The sequence below is a fragment of the Vulpes vulpes genome, chromosome 7 (assembly GCF_048418805.1).
Source record: "Vulpes vulpes isolate BD-2025 chromosome 7, VulVul3, whole genome shotgun sequence".
In the NCBI taxonomy this organism is placed as follows: Eukaryota; Metazoa; Chordata; class Mammalia; order Carnivora; family Canidae; genus Vulpes; species Vulpes vulpes.
In genome coordinates, this window is record NC_132786.1 from 74,901,923 (window position 1) to 74,919,495 (window position 17,573).

The window sequence follows — 17,573 nt, forward strand, 5'->3', positions numbered from 1 at the left end:
TGACCAGAAGAGTAAGTTTAGGAATAGACGACGTTCAGATGCTTGTTAGTTTTATTTATATGTCAGACATCCAAAGGGAATACCCAGAAGGTGATTAGATTTCCTGAGGGAAGTCTGGAATTTGTCCTCATCTAAATAATTTTTCAAATCAGAGCTACCTATATTATTTGTAGGGCCCAGGGAAATATCAAAATGCAGGTGTATGTGTTCAAAAGTTATTAATAATTTCAAGACAGTGATGTCAGAGCATTAAATCAAGCGTGAAGGGAGCTCTGAATGAAGGGACCTGTGTGCAGGTAGCACACTTAGGAAGCCAGTCCTGGTTTAAGGCCATAATGCCAAAGGTGATGATCAAGAAAGCAATGAGAACACACAAAAAGAGGGAGATGAGAGAGAGAGAGAGAGAGAGAGAGAGAGAGGGAGAGAGTTAGATACCTAAGGATTGAGGCCTGGGGTGTATCAGTACAAAAATGACACAGACATGAGGAAGATCCCTCAGAATTGGCTGAATAGAGGAAGCCAGCAAGGTATTTGAAATAAATAATACAGAAGCAATGATAAATTTTTAAAAATATTTTATTTATTTATTCATGAGAGACACACAGAGAGAGGCAGAGACAGAGGCAGAGGAAGAAGAAGGCTTCCGGCAAGGAGCCCGATGTGGGACTTGATCCCAGGACCCCAAGATCACGATCTGAGCCGAAGGCAAGACTCTCAACCACGGAGCTACCCAGATGCCCCTTACAAAATGTTTGATAGAGACTTGGTGATGGTTCACCAGCATCCAGGCTCAGCCAGAAGGGTTGTATTGTTGCCTTTGATGTTTGCTGTACCCAATTGCTAGGGAATGTTGCATGATTGGTTGATTTGGGGCTTTAACCACCACAAAGCAATTCCGCAGTTTCTTTGTAAACTTGTCCGTTTAAAAAAAATTTTTTTAATAACTTCTAGTAAGGAGATTTGCGGTCCATTGACTGAAGCCCTGCTGAAAAGCAGGAGAAAATTCATTTCTGGATTCAGGTGGCACTTTGAGGGAGATACAGATGAGGGGATAGATAATAGAAACAGAGAAAGGCAGGCTTTAAGTGTTAACATAACTGTCTCACTGGTCAAACTGTGTGCACAATAGCCAAATAAATCTGGCTGACTGTAGCAAAAAGTGAGATTAAACCATCCAAGGAAAGGCAGAGATATTCAGGAATAAATATTCAGGAATAAATAATGAATTTGTTTCTTATCACATGGCACAAACCTGCCTTGGGTTTTAGATCTCAAAATACGTCACCTTTGTTATTAAGGGGATGAAAACTTACCAGATTGGATTGTACGAGTCTATGGAGTTCTCTGTGCAGGTAGAAGACTGACATTTTTCCTGAAGTAGTATAATCTCCTCCCTCCTCAACTATTCCAGGCCATGAGCTACATTCAAGAGACCCTGGATGGGCACAAATGACCCCTTTGGACAATGAAGAGTTACCATAGCAGGTCCCAGAAAAGGTGTCGTGGTAGTGTGCCCCATTGTGCCAGCTCTTCCTGACTTCTCCACAGATCATTGACACCTGTTTTAGTGCATCTGACTCTTGCAGGTTCAAAATGTCTCTGGAGTGTGGAGGCAGAAGTGACAGGCTGCCAATGGCCATAATAGAGAAGGTAGTCACCTTCCTCCAGTTATTAATATTTTGAAGTGACAGGGGGCAGAAGGTGGGGCACAAAAAAAAGTTGGACAAAACAAGGATACATTAACATACCCAATACCACTGTCAGCATCCCTCGATGGATTTATGTTGGTTAGAGGGAGTTAGTATTGTTCCCTTCTGCTTTCCGGGAAGGTATAACTTCGATGCAGAGAGTTAATATGTTATCCTAGGACTGTAGCCCAGACAGTGCATATAGCCTTGACATCAGCAAATAGAGTTGACTTTTGGGCAAAATTTTTATTCTGCCTGCTTTGAAGTCAGATTACAAAAGGCTTTCCCTTGACACCGTATTGTTAGAGCATAGCAGTCAGCTATTCACTAAACAAAACTGCTTCAGATACTGACTCATAGGCCCCTCTCTAATCCTGTATACCTGGAAGGATGCTTTGTTAATGTCCTTTTAGATTCAAAGTTGTAAGGTAAATGATCTTTGTTGAGCTACTGCTATTTTGAACCTGTGAGGCATTTTATAAAGATTATGTCATTCCACTCTGTAACCCTTCTATGAGAAAAGTATTATTTTCCCCCAACTTCATAGGTAAGAAATTAAAGGTCAGAGATGAAAATAAGATCAATTGCCAGGGAAGTTTTATTAGTGTTTAGATTGTCACCTGGTGGGTTGACTTGAGGCTTTTACCACCCACAAGGCAACTCCAGAGTTTCCTGTAAACTTCTTTATCTTAAAAACAACAGCAAAAACTATAAGCTGTGGTGTTCCTTCCTTACAGGGCTCAGACAACTAGAATTTTCTATAGCTATACAAAAATCCACGAGTCCTTTTGGAATCAAACACTCATTTTCAATCTTCTAATTTCTACATTTATTTTTATGTATGAGAGATATTTGGAATGCAATAATCCATGTTGCTGAAGATTTAGTCTCTCTAGAATGAGAACAGATGCCATTTTTATTTATTTGTGTGTTATGCCATTGTCGCTTTCACTGGGGTTATGTACATATGCCTTTTTCATTTCATTAAATATTCAAAAATGACGTTCAAACACTTACAGTGCAATGTGCTGTAACAAATGCTAGATCACTGTAAGGTTCTGGATTTTAGGGTACAGTTTTGTATAGATGCTTTTCTGTATGAACTTCACATGAACATTTTTCAGAAGCTGCTTTAAGAAAGCACATGAGTAAAATCAGCATTTTGGTATAATTTGAAAACATAGTGTCTGATAGAGAGCTTGGACACTAAGCATAGTGCTGTTTAATCCTCATGTCTTTGTTTATTAGATCTTCCATTGAGTTGGTTTGCCTAAAGGATAGACTGAAATAACATATTTAATATGGAAACTAGCAATCCCGAATCTTCTTCGTGCCTAATATTTAGCAAGATTAAATTTATTATATATTACAGACATGATTTTGAATCAGGGAAGAAAATTACCATTTATATTGATGGTAGCAGAGAAAATTTACAAGGTTTTCAAAATAGAAAGGTATTTATGTATTATTTAAACTAGTAGTATGCATTTAGCAAGACCAACAGATTAAGATTTATATAAAGAATCCAGCTAATCAGTGTGGGTATTCCCATCATTTCGTGTCTGTTTGACCTCTAGAGGTCTTGTGTTGGTTTGTTGTTTGTTTTTTAAGCTAAAGTGAGGTGGCAGGGTCTGACTCTGACTGGGACAAAACTGATGGTTACCTATTTCAGTGGCTTTGGGATATTTATGTCTGTAGTTTGCATTTGGGGTTATTGTTTCCCTACTTGAATGTCCTTTCTCTATAGCCTGTTTTCTGCAAAGGCTTCATGCAGCAATGCTCACTGGAGAATAAGTAGAAATTTAGAGAGAATTAACTAACACTTTGAAGTTTGAGTATTCATAATAATAAGTTGCTTAAAAGTAGATGGCAAAGCTTAGGGGAATTTGAAGGTACATAAACCACATTTTATCAGGACCTTCTTAATTGTAGTAGATCCTTCGTTCTCTCAGATTTAACAGGGGATTTCACTTATTGATTGGAGAGGTCATGACATGTAGTAATTTATCATTTGGCAGAAGAATGTATTTGAATCGTGTTTCTGTGGGAGCTAATACATGTGAGTCCAACCTAGAATCTGGATTCATACCTTGTCACTTTATGTTTCTTACTTAAAATGTCTTCAACCCTATGTTGTAGCCAGAGCTGATGTCCATTTGACAGAATGGAGAAATTGGGAAGGCATATTCTGTATGATTTGTGTAAATGAGATCTTGTGGAAACCTGATCTAGTGGAAACCTGATCTTCTTGAAGATCTTTACATACCCAAGAATAATTAGCAGTTTCTAGTAGTTTTTTTTTGTGTGTGTGTGTGTGTAGAATCTTGTATAATTTCTTAGTGGCTTATAAGGAAAAGAATGTAGGTTACAGGCTCTAAGGAAGTTTATACCCTAGTTGTGCATTTCATATAATTTACTGCTAAGTTCATATACATCACAGTTATAAGTACATATAAATCACAGTTATAATTATGTAGTTATGCATTGGTAAGTGCTCTGCTGTATTAATTTTTCAATGCATTAGTGCTTAGAAGTAAAATAAGACACCATTATAACATTATAATTAAGGTAAGATTTATCGTGGCGGACTTCCTGGAGGAAGTGAACTTTGAAACAAACCCATCTATATCACCTTGTTGAAGGGTAATTCCATACTCACAATGAGGTCTTATGCAAAAGACAGCCTTAGTGGTAAACAAACAGTAAACTCAGTATGGTGTGAATTTCACAGACATGGATAGTCTCTTAGTACTAGTACTGGAAGTTCTTCTCATAGCTTAGACAGTCCTTTACCTGACAGCTTTGCCTTCTGTTAAGAGATGTGCTGATTCAGGTACTTAGCATTGAAGGTGAATGTTTTTTGATCCTTTATTTAAAAAGATACAATTAGTTTAGATCCTGGGGATTGCCTGACACAACGTGACAACTTTATATTTTCATACTGTTAGAGTGAACAGATATTAACGAAATAAAGGAAAAAGGGGACCTCCAAGAGCTTCTTTGTGGCCCCAGTATTCCAAGTTATTTGGGGGGAATTATATTTTGAGCTCAGGACACAAAAACCAGAAGTAGGTCAAAGGTTTTTATTTTTAAAGATGTGGTATGTACCTACAATGGAATATTATTCATTCTTTAAAAAGAAGGAAATCCTGTCATTTGCATCCACATGGATGAATCTGGTGGACACAATGCTAAATGAAATTAGCCAGACACAAAAGACAAAGACTGCATCATCCACTTATATGTAGAATTTTAAATAGTCAGACTCATCAAAGTGGAGGATAGAACAGTGTTTGCTAGGAGGAGGGGAAGGAGGAAATGAAGAGATGTTGGTCAAAACACATACAGTTTCAGTTATGAATGGGTAAGTTCTGGGGACCTGATATGCAGCATGGCAACTGTAGTTTACAATTCTGTGCTAGGTACTTGAAATTCACTCAGTGGGTAGATCTTAAGCACTCTCAGTACAAAAACATAAAAAGAAACAAGGAAAGAAAAAAGTGATGACTACATAAGGTGATAGATATGTTAATTACTTGAGAGCAAAGATCATTTCACAGTACATATGTTTATCAAAACATCAAGTTGTATACCTTAAATACACAATTTCTGTTTTTCAGTTATAACTCAGTAACACTGAGAAATTAAAAAAAAAAAGATTAAAATGCTATCATGTCTGTTTTCATACCATAATGAAAAAGCCAAAAGCAGTGACTTTAGATTTGGCTTTTTCAGCTTGTTGACCTCTAGATTCTGGGAAGAAGAATCTTCCAGAGAGACTGCTCTTTTTAAGTACCAGGGCAGTCCATTTCAGTGCAATAAGTATAAGGAATGAGCATAGGAGGAGAATTTTCAAAATGCAGATGTCAAGATACTATCCCCAGAGGGCATATTTAAATGTTGGAGGAAAGAGTGGTATGTATTTTGTAAAAGCAACCACGTTTATTTTGATATGATGACACCATTGAGAAACCCTTTGGGATTATACTTGGTGGTGGTGGGGGGGGGGGTATTAAAAAATCAAGGCCTTATGGCATGCTTATGATTTATCAAGTTTGATAGCTGAAATTAAGTCATGATGTGAAAATGCAAATGCTAGCTGGCATTATTCAAGCAATGGTGGGCAATAGCAGTGTTCTATTTCACTCCCACTCATTTCCACCATAAGCTTCTAGGTTAAGTTTATTATTAAAAGAATTACACTCGACCCTCTAATACCTCTCTGAAGAAAGGATGTGTGGCATAAAATGTTAGTCTTTGGCCAGAATGGTTTTGTTCCCTTTCTTGTATAGGTTTAATTATAATCTAAAAATGAAACTAAACTTCATCAGCTTAATTGTTTGTGTTGGTTTTGAGGATTTAGGCTCCATAAACAATACAACCTTACCCACATTTGCAGGTAGGAATAGAGAATTGCTTGACTATTATTAAGGGCAACTTCTATAAGTACCTTCTAATGCACCCTGAACAGAGAAGCTGCAATAATCCGTTATAGAAAAATGGCTGTGCAATTTACTTTATGTTGGATCAGGCTTACCAACATTGATTCTTTCTTTTTTCTCCCCTCAGATGTACATCCAGACAACAACACTTACTGTCTCCATGAGTTTAAGTGCTTCGGTGTCTCTAGGCATGCTGTATATGCCCAAGGTTTATATTATAATTTTTCATCCAGAGCAGAATGTTCAAAAACGCAAGAGGAGCTTCAAGGCTGTGGTGACAGCTGCCACCATGCAAAGCAAACTGATCCAAAAAGGAAATGACAGACCAAATGGAGAGGTGAAAAGTGAACTCTGTGAGAGTCTTGAAACCAACAGTAAGTCATCTGTAGACTTTCCGATGGTCAAGAGCGGGAGCACTTCCTAATAGATGTACGTTGAACATTCTTCTTCTAGTCTTGGGGACTGTGCTGCATAGTTCCACGGGCACGGTGGTACTCGCACACCATGAGACCATCATGGCAGTTAGAACCATTTGGTTAGAACCAAATAACTTTAAGGCGAGTGGCTCTTCTCTAGAGCATAACTATGCATACGAAATCTCTTACAAAGTATCACATTTGTGGCTCCCTTTTGAGGCATAACCAAGCATCTGAAGCTTGGAATTATCTTCCATTTATAGAATTATTATGTAGCACTTAGAAACTACTCTCCAGTCTGTTAGTTCAATATTTGTTGTTCTTTATTGATTTATTTGTTGCTCAATGATCTTACACAAATAAATGATATGATATATAGGTATTTAGGGAAATGAGAAAACTAGTGAGCCAACATGTTAGGTTAAATCATAGTTAATACTTATTATCCCCAAGTGGCCCCCTTTTTGGCTATATTAAGATAATTAGAGCTCTTCTCTCAAAGCTTCATGACCTTGAAAATAGGATCCTTCCTGCAGTTACTGGTCTACTTGTCCCTTCCTCACCTACCTTCCTCTTCTCTGTAGTCACCCCTGAAGGAGTGCACCATAACAATACACCACTACTAAGCTAATCCAGTAGAGTTTAAGTGGTCCATTTTGGTATCTATGGAAGAGTAACGAACAGGTTGAAGATCTGTATTGTAAAATACCAGATAGCTGAGTACAGAAAAAAAAAAGCAATCTTTATGTTACTAGCTTCTGATGGATCAAAAAGATATAAAAGCTAAGATTCTTGCATTAGACCTCAGACTTCCTGTCTTTTGGAAATATAACAAGTATTTAATAATTAAGGATAAAACCCTATACAAAAATACTCTCTTCCTCTCAGATTCCTCCAGCAGGCTGTATTCCCTATTCTCTATACTTCTGACAAGAAATACAGGCAAGATGAAGTGTGGATTTTATCCAATTTAGTTATTATAACAACAGAATCTGCACTAGATTTATAAACATTTCTTTACATAAAGATTTCCAGATGAACATTGTCTACTCTGATGCCCCATATGCAAAAATGGCCTTAAAAGATAAGTATTGATCAATTAAGTTTATTGGCTATAATTGCTATCAGACTTCTTGGAATTATTGGTCAGATTTTCTGGGAAGATTCCCTTCAGCTCCCTAATAACCAAATTTAGTCACCTGTACATAAAGAAGTCTTTTAAAAATTCCACAAACACTCCCCACATATTCACCTTTCTGCAAACATGAAACCTTGAAAAACTGCAAGAGTAGTTACAATAAAGACTGGTTTTGGTAACAAATCATTATAATCATCTCTGATTATAGGTAAGCAATTTAGTAATAATGGGCCTATTTGGTCTTTTAGCAAAAGATGCACTATAGCTACTATCAAAAGTGTCAGAGTTCAATGCTTATGATTTGAGGGCAGAATCTTATCTGTGTTTTTCTACCTTGAAAGCATCAGAGCAGCCAGTTAAAACCTGTTGTAGGATGCTGGTAAGCTGCTGTTGGCCGGCTGTTGGCATTTCCCACTACAACTCATCAGAGTCTGTAGTTGGAATTTTTTTTTTTTTTTTTAGCAACAATCCAGGAAACTTTCTGTAATGTGGTTGCAAATGGGAACACCCAAACAAAATTGAAATAAATACCAGTCATCCCAGACTTACTTCTAGAAAGTGGTAGGAGAAAAAAAATCAATAAAATTTTACCACCCTTTTAAAAAATAAATAAATTCCCTGAAGAGAAATAGTCCCAGCACTGATAAAGACTAATCCCATATTTAATAGAAGCAAGTCTCATGTTCTTTGTTTTCCTTCTATTATTTTTGGTTGATACTGAAATGGAAATTATATAAGAAGCATGCATTTCCCTACTTTCTCTGAAATAAGAATGAAAGATCTTAATGGAAGGTATGCCTATACTATTCTGGAAGAGTCAGAAGCTCACTTTTGGAAGGTAAAAGAAAATTTAAAAGGTGAATCAAGATAAAGTCAATTACTACCTAAAAGGTAGTTAAACTGTACTTTGGCAACTTTAAATATATTTATCTTTTAAGTAGTTTGGATTTTAGTAAATTGGGTCCAATGAAGTGATTATAGTTTACACATTTAGGAAAGACAGTGCATATTCTCCTGCAGTCCTATTCCAGGTAACCACTGTTGATCTTTGTTCACTTGTATCACCAAGTATCATGGACTCCATATGTCTCTATTAACTTGACTACACGTACTAGTGGTTTTAATTGAGGCAAGTCTTTAAAATCACACTCCCTACAAGTATCAATGACTGTAATAACTTAAATGCAGGATTTTTCTTCTAAAATTGTGCCTATGTTTTAGAAGTAGAACTGAATATTGGAAAACCTGTGTCCTTCAAAATTAAGAGTCCGCCACTCAACCTACTGAGTTACCCAGGCCTCCTCAGATTTAAAATGCCTCCTCAGATTTAAAATGCCTCCTCTGGGGTTGGGTGGAGTCTGTTCTCAATTAATTAGGGGCTAGTTAATCTACTGGAACAGTATCCATGTTGCTGCATTCTCATGCTTTCTGTTATGAGACTTGTGACAAGTCACCATTGCAGTGACATAGGAGAAAGTGTTTTGCAAACTATGAATCACCATATAAGTAAGATAGAAGTGTCATTGCTGCCTTGGAAAATGTAGATTGCCCTGTCATTAGTAGAAAAGACTTAAAATTCAAAAACTACTCTTTTAGCATCCCTCTTTCTTCATTTTTTAATATGTGGAGGATTTGGATAATTATGTCTGCTATTCCATTGCTGGGATTTTTTCGGACCAATTAGCAATGTATTTATGATGTACATTGCAATGCTTTTCCTTCATGGCCATAGAGCTCTATAAGTCCTTTGCACTTAGAAACTTCATCTTAAAGATTACTTGTTAATGCCAGAAATTCTGGCCACATATTTAAGGTTTTCAAGCTTCAAAATCTACACAGAATAAATATAAGTAATGTGAAGCTGGAAGGGAGGCCAATGAGTCCATGTTAATTACTGAATTTGCAGAGTACTACATTTCACATAAAAAAAGGTCAAGTGTTGTTTCATAAAAGTGTGTGGAAAGGGAGTTAGAAGCAAGTTGATGTGTATGAATTTATCAACTGTACCCAATTAACAAATGCTGTAACATGGTAGTTCTTAAGCTATGTTCATGAATAATTCATGAAAACAGCTGCTGCTGGAGGTGGAACTGCTTTCTCTAGCTTATGAACACAGTGTGGTGTCCACAAGGCAATTCACCATTGCTGCATTCCAGAACTGATTGTCACATAAGTATATTCATAGCCACTGTAAAAACTCCCTAGTAGCTCACATGTACATCTCTGATCCAGTTCGCTCTGTAAAACTTCCAGTATAAAGATTCTCCCAAGACTTCTGCCTCCACAATTTGTCCCTTGTCACTGTTTTCCCATTGACTAAATCATCCATGTCCATAGCCTTGCATCCCTTTTTCTAACCATTAGAAAAATTAAGATAACTTTCTTTTTGTAAATTATAGTCAGAGCTCTCAGTAGAATTCTACCTTCTTTTTCCCTGGGGATAGCTTTGAAGAGTTCAAAAAATGAAGTATGAATCTTTAATTAGCTATAGAGTCTCAAAGTTGGAATGATCCTTGAGTGGTCTGATCCAAATCACCTTCTGTTAATTTAACATCTTCCAAACATCATCTTCTTCAAGGCCATTGGGGTCTTATTACTCTGTTTCAACCATAATTTTTCTTCCCAGTTATCTACAAACTTGAAACATATTTCCTACATTTTTAGCTACCGTTGAAGATATTGAATATGGCAGGACATTGAACAACCATTTTAAGGGTTGTTTTTCTGTTATGACAATTTTTCTTCATCTTTCTTCAAAGACTATATGAAAGTCCTTCAAAAACATAATTGAAGAACAGATTTTGTTTTTGTAGAGGGAATTTAGAGGTATATGAGGGCATTATATGTTTAGAAAATTTTCTAAAAATTTAAAAATAGTACACAAGCATAAAAATCACTGTCTCACTTCACACCAACTGAACATCACAGACATCTAGCCTTTTGGAAGGGGTCAGTAGGAAAGTAGGATTCCATATTCATTCTCTCAGACAGCAGCTGCTCCCCCACAAACCTAGTCACCTCCATCCTCACAAAAACCCAATATTGTGGATTTTGGACTAGCAATGAAACTGAGGCCCAGTGACTTGATTCACAGATCTTTTTAAACTCATTTTGTAGGGAACAGAATGTAATTTAAAACCATATCAAAAACCCACTTCCTTTCTATGTGCCACAATAATAGCCTAGAAGTGTGAATAATGGAGACAAGAGAAGCAGATACGTTAGCTTTTTTTTGGCATAAAGCTCATAATATTCAATGAAATAAAAAAAATAGCAAAAACACATATAATTAGCATTTCCTTAAGGCTCTCTGCACTTATTTTTGTGATTGTGAACTTTGTGTGATCTCGATCTCTGCTAGGAACTTGTCAGGTCAATTATATTGATGTAAATAAACTGATTCTATTTCAGAGGAGGAGCTTTATAATTTGCTTATTTAACGTTCAAAAACTAAATAATTACCTAAAAATCTGTTTCATCTTGAATTGGATTTATGTAGTGAAATACATACATATTTAGCATTATTTCATATTTTTCTTCTTATGATTATGCATTCCAGAATTCCACTGAAATATAGGACATCACATTTGAATTTTAGAAGAGAGATTTATTCCATCACATCTTTCAAAAAAACCAAAGGGATTATTTGGATTTGTTTATATTCTCTGAAAACTTAAACATGAGTATAATAAATTTGACTTAGAATACTTTGTTATTTATAGCTTTCTAATAATCTTACAATAATAGGTTTTACTTTATAGTGAGTTGGTATCAGAAGAATAAAATATTTATTTCCTTCTTTGAGTCTTTTTTTTTAAACACCTCCATTTGTATCCTTTAGCTGAAACCGGAACATAAATATGTACCTGCAATACACATATGTACTTTAATATTTACAAATATTCTATGTACTTTATAGAACATACAAGTATACCATGTTTACTTCTAGAGTCTAAAAGTATTATTTGCTTTTAAGGGGCACCTGGGGGGCTCAGTCGCTTAAGGGTCCAACTCTATTTCAGCTCATGTCATGACCTCAGATCATGAGATCAAGCTCTGTATAATGCTCTGCACTAGGTATGGAGCCTGCTTAAGATTCTCTCTTCCCTTCCTTCTGCCCCCCACCCCCCAAATAAACAATGAAAAAATAAAAGTATTATTTTCTTTAATTGAAAAATACTCATTGTCAAAGCACAAGTAGTTGTAATTACTTACCTGTTTTTGGTTATCAAATCAGACTCAAAGAATTGAAGTCTTTAACTTAGGTTGTAAAAAAATATTTTTTTGTCTTTTGCAGATCATTTATGTGTTCTTTCATTTTTCATATTGTGTATCTTTGTTACTCAAAACACATTTAAATTGAATTTCATCTAAATTTATTATGATTAGAATTTTTCCATTATTAGTTTTCTGCTAAGTAGTTATAAATAGCAGTGGTTTTACAAATTAAAATTGTTGCTGCATTATTATTCCTGTTATCACTGAATTCCTACTACATGGTTTAAAAAATATGTAACATGTTGTAAAAATGGAATATCATAAAATAGTGATTTTAGGATTTGAATTTTAAAATCATTTTAGCAAAATAATTTATTTTGATATCCTATTAATTTGTCTTAATTTGTCTTAACAGCTTCCTCTACTAAGACAACATATATCAGCTACAGCAATCATTCAATCTGAAACAGGGAAATGGTATAACGTGAAGAAATCTGGTATGTGATGTTAAACAATAAACATGACACCGCCAAAACTCACTCCTGGAGATCTCTGTAGACTACAATCAATCAAATCAATAGTCAATCTTGTAAGGAACACAAAGTAGCCATGAGCCAAAAGTATCAAAAACAGAGTGGAAAAAAAAAAACATTTTATACAGTACAACCAATGAGTGTCAAGCTAAAGTATTGCTTACCCATAAGCAGTTAAAAAAAATCACAAAAGGAAAACTAATGTTAGCTTGTGAAAAAAAAATGCTGTTGAAATAAACCGTGTCTGATGTTATTCTTGTAAGTATTTTTCTGTGATTGTGAGAACTCCCGTTCCTGTCCCACCTTGTTCAACTTGTATAAGACAATGAATCTGTTTCTTGTAATGGCTGACCGGATTGAAGCCTTGGGTTGTGCTAAAAATAAATGCAATGGTTGACGCATGCAATTTTTTATACAAATAATTTATTTCTAATAATAAAGGAATGTTTTGCAAATGTTGAGAGTTGTTTCGTTCCAGTTTAAAGCCAAGGAACACTCTTTCGAGGTGGCACTTCTGCTGTTAGCTCCTGATGTAAAAGCCCTAGTGATCCGTGGTTGATTTCTTCAAAGATTGTGTCTTTGTACATTCATGTGTATATGAAGAAGATTGTCCTTTATTCCTCTATGAAAAAGCATTATTTGTGTAAGAGTCTGTGAGTATTTCAAAACGGATATGGTAACTTTTCATAGTAAACTGCTTTTTTAAATGAAGAATCAAGCAATAGCTTGAGGTAAATTGCTTCAAGTATTCTAATTAACAAATGATGAGTTAAACTTTACTATGGAGAATATAATATGAAGATCACCATCAAAAGTATGTGGAAGGGTCACTGAAATTCTCCATTTTCTAAGTCAAAACTTCTGCACATTGGAAGATTTCAAGGTATGTGCTATTAGCCTTTTCTTACCTGGGCCTGGTATCCACTGAAATCAGTGAAGTAATGGGCCTTACCAAGTACATTCCTCAAAGCACAGAATTAGCATATTTATTCCCTTGGCATCACTAAAGAAACCACAGTTCAAATAACATGTCAATGCTTTCTTATTTTCCAAATGAAAACATTCATTGGTTCATAGCACAGTATCATTAAAGAGAGAAAACAGGAAGCCTATGTCATGCTAATAAACCATGCTAGGGTGAATAAAAGGAGCCTGTTAAAAGCTTTCAAATTTGTTACCATTTTCATCTGGGCTCCTTGGTTCTATACAATCCCTGACATCCATCAAGTCAATGGGTCTCTACAATCATTTTGTTAGTAAATGTTCTCTCTGCTGAGTTAGCTTGGATGGCTCATTGCACTCCTTATAGATATAAAGAACTATCTATGCTCCGTAGCTTTGACCCAGATATTGACAGTCACTTTATTTAATAGGGAGTTGAAGGAGCACAGCTCAGCCTCCTTCACCATGTAGTAAAGTTTCTTAGATACCTACAGAGATAGAAAGCTGCATACAGAAGGAGACGTGTCCTTATTGGCCTTTTGTTGAGTTTCTCCTAATAGCATTAGACAATATTTAAATCAAGGAGTGAGGGGATTATTTTCTAAATTTCAGATAATCTGAGTTACTGATAAATACAATCCTGTATTTATTAAATGTATTTATTAAATGTATTTATTAATCCTGGATTCTAAACCCACCTCTAGGTGTGCCTTTCTAGATAAAACATAGTTTAAAAGAAAATCATATCTGCACATTTAGTATATTTTACTGTGCATGTATCTAAGAATCAATAGCCATACCAGGAAAAATAATTATAATTGTATTTTAATTTTTAAATTGACTGTTTTCCTTGTATTGGAGATTATTAGTGGCTTTTAAGGATTTTTTTTACTTAATTTTAATTATTCAGTATCCATATGTTTGGTTGAGAAAAATGCTTGAATTTTACAAGCCGTGCATTTCGTTCGAAGAGCAAAATTCAAGTATGTTTTCATTTACTAATTTTCTCTAATCAGGGTAAGTGGATGCAACAGGGTGATTATGAGAGCCTAGCCAGCTCTCTCAGGCCAAAGGTGGTTATTATTATTTTTTAAAGGCTTTAGGAAGAAAAATAAAATATCAAGCATAGCTCATGACATTTCAAAATTGTTCTTCCTATCACAAACATACCAATGGGTTGGTTTTTTCTAAGTATTTTTATAAATAATTGATACTTGTTTGGTGTTTGACAAAGTCTTATGTAACTCATAACAGAGTTGAGTAATAATTCTTATAGATTTACATATCCCAATCATCTTTTATAACACTATCTGGGGAGTGGTGGGGGGAGAGGGCTTTCTTCTTGATGAAAATGATCACCCTTCCCAGGCAGTGGGAAGATAAACTCCCACAGCCTATTACAGTTGGAGCTGGAGAATTCTGACCTCAGCTGTGTTTTTTTTTCCTCAGGGATTTTGTTGAGGGCTCAGGAGGTAGTCATAGGCTGGGACAATGTAGGGAGGCATCCTGTAAGGCGAAGGATTTAGCATGTGCTAGTAGTGGTTCATAAGTCCTATGCTTTAAAACGAACTGCCTGTGTACTATAGATAAGCAAATGCAAAGTTGCCTGGAAAAAGATATAGTATATTCTTCAGAATCGACCTTGTGTTTTATTCTGGCCAAGAAACGTCACATCTAATCACAGCATGCCAGAGGGAATGCTAAAAATGTAGCCCAAGGTAATATTCAGCAAATGTCACTAGTAGACAGTGAGCAATATTTTAGTGTGACCTTGGGCCAAATCTGACCTCAATTAAAAAAAAATTAGCTTATACTAGTTAATATTTAAAGGTGTCTAAATCAATGATGGCTGATGTGTTATGAACTAATTTTCTTCGTTAAGAACAACTACTCATAAATTTAAACCTGAAGGAGAGCATTATGAACATGAATAGGAACCGAATTGGCTAACTTAATTTTTAGAGTTTTTAAGAATTTTTTTTAAGATTTTATTTATTTATTCATGAGAGACACACAAAGAGGCAGACACAGGCAGAGGGAGAAACAGGCTCCACGCAGGGTGCCAGATGCGGGGCATGATCTTGCATTTGATTCTGGACTCCAGGATCACGCCCTTGGCCGAAGGCAGACGTTTTAACCACTGAGCCACCCAAGGGTCCCAAGAAATTTTTTACCAAAAGAAATTGACATTTCAAATGAATAGGATTTTACTTTTTAAACTTAATTAAAAACCATATCACAAGGAATCTCACTTGGAACAGAAGTTTGCATCATTTATATTTTCTTCTCCTTTTAACTCTATATTCTCTATTATTTACTGATAACACTGTAGAAAGAAAACCAAGAGTTTTCAAAATTATATTAACCAACACTGATACTTATTCAGTCAGCAAGTAGAAGAAACAGCATTCTTAAACTCTATTATGCAAACTTACCAATTTTTCTCATTTCATTTATTTAACTCCCTTTAATGTCAGAATGTTCATCCATTTTCTGGAATAAAATTGCTAAAAATAACAATGAAGTTGCATGACAGGATGAATGAAAATAATACCAAATTGTAGAATATGCTAATCATATATAATCATCTTTAGAAATGTTTCTTTTGCTTTTATTATGGTTTCCCTTTAATGAAGATGTGAATAATAAAGAAAAACTTGACCATAACTAGAAGAAAAGATTTCCTTAAGAAGAAATTATATCTGTGAATGTTCAGAAACTTGCTGTCCTTGTTGGAAAGTGTCACATTAAAGGCATAGGAGCAAAGGCAGAACAATAATTGTTTTAAAAATGTATTTTCTGTGAGTATTCATTTTCAGTTTTTTCTTCTTTAAAACTTTTTTGCACCATAACATTTAATGATGTTATTATCTTTGGCCGCCATTATTTCTCATTTAATTTAATGCTACAACAGGACATTTAGGATATTTTTCTCTCTGTTGAGCTTAGTGTAAAGTCTTGTATAAAATTTTGATTTACATATCTGCTTCTGGAATGATAAGGATAGAGAAAAAAATTGATCTATTAAATATTTTTTCTAGTTGCCTACTGTTTAAGCAGCTTAGGCAGAGCTACCTTTGACAAATAACTTGTTGCAGAGTCATGATTGCCAAGTATGGAGTGGGATCTATGAGAAAAGTAGGAATTGACTATGTTATGACTTGGATTGGAGATACAGGTGATGTGGTTATAAAAAAAACAGGAAAGACAAATGTAATATGTAAATTACACATTTATGTAATTTATGACAAATGTAATATCTCAGTTTTTGAAGTAAGCATAAAATTATTTACCAATATACTAAGTCCCATTAGATAAGTTCACTAGAACACAGAATGGTGTTTGAGAGCTAACAAAGAGTCTTTAAATATTAAAGTATAATTTCAAAAGTTAGAAGTATAACTCTCATACAGAAGTAAAACAAAAAAGTCAAGGATTTTATTTGGTCCATTGACTAATGGGGGAACCAGTAATATGTTAAAACTAGTCCAAAGAGCATTTGAGAAGCTAGTTTTATATATATATATATATATATATATATATATATATATATCCATGTAGTAGTATATAGATCCATATATATATGGATAGGTTAGAAGGCTAGATATAAAACTAGTTAGTGTCATATAGTACAATAAAATATAAACATTTAGGTTTTCTATTTCATTGGACAGAAATTCTTTGAGTCCATCAATTAAAATCAACAAATTAACATCTGTACCTCAGAAGTATGAAGTAACCACACTGATTAAAGTTCAGTTCTGCACTAAATTACTATCCCTTGCCTATTTCCAAGTTTTGGATTATTTTTCTGATGGGTGATATTTCATTGTTGTACTTCCCCTAGTTTTTTTTTTTTTTTTTTTTGCTTCCCCTAGTTTTAAGAATTATGTTACCAGTATTTGAATGATAAAGATCACACATACACCTAAAATCATATTAAGATAATCCAAGTTAGTAGGAAGGGCTCCAGGATGAGGCTGTGTTTTAATAATCCTTTAATTAATTTAATTATTCTCTCCTATCATTACTCTTTCCTCTGGAGACAGAGTAATTCAGAGGCTAGATTGAATAAAATGATATGGAGGATAAATATCAATAAATGCATGGCTGCCTTCAATTTACAGTTCCCTATCTGATAGTTCCACAAATAATTTGTGACTTGTGACTTTAACGTTGCCCCCTGGGCACTGTCA

General features: G+C 35.0%; 1 protein-coding gene across 6 annotated transcripts in view; it reads left to right on the forward strand.

Moving 5' to 3' along the window:
- The window catches only part of GRM8 (glutamate metabotropic receptor 8), a 746,206-nt gene extending 733,312 nt beyond the window's left edge, over positions 1 to 12,894 (forward strand). For 3 of the 6 annotated variants that reach the window (XM_072764125.1, XM_072764124.1, XM_072764127.1), the window contains exons 10-11: positions 6,258 to 6,559; positions 12,318 to 12,894. In XM_072764125.1, the coding sequence (XP_072620226.1) occupies positions 6,258 to 6,554 (297 nt within the window). In that variant the 3' untranslated portion in view covers positions 6,555 to 6,559; positions 12,318 to 12,894. The remainder of the gene's footprint in view (positions 1 to 6,257; positions 6,560 to 12,317) is intronic. The other 3 variants (XM_072764126.1, XM_026010775.2, XM_072764128.1) reach the window with 1 other exon arrangement.
- Positions 12,895 to 17,573: the final 4,679 nt, after the last annotated feature.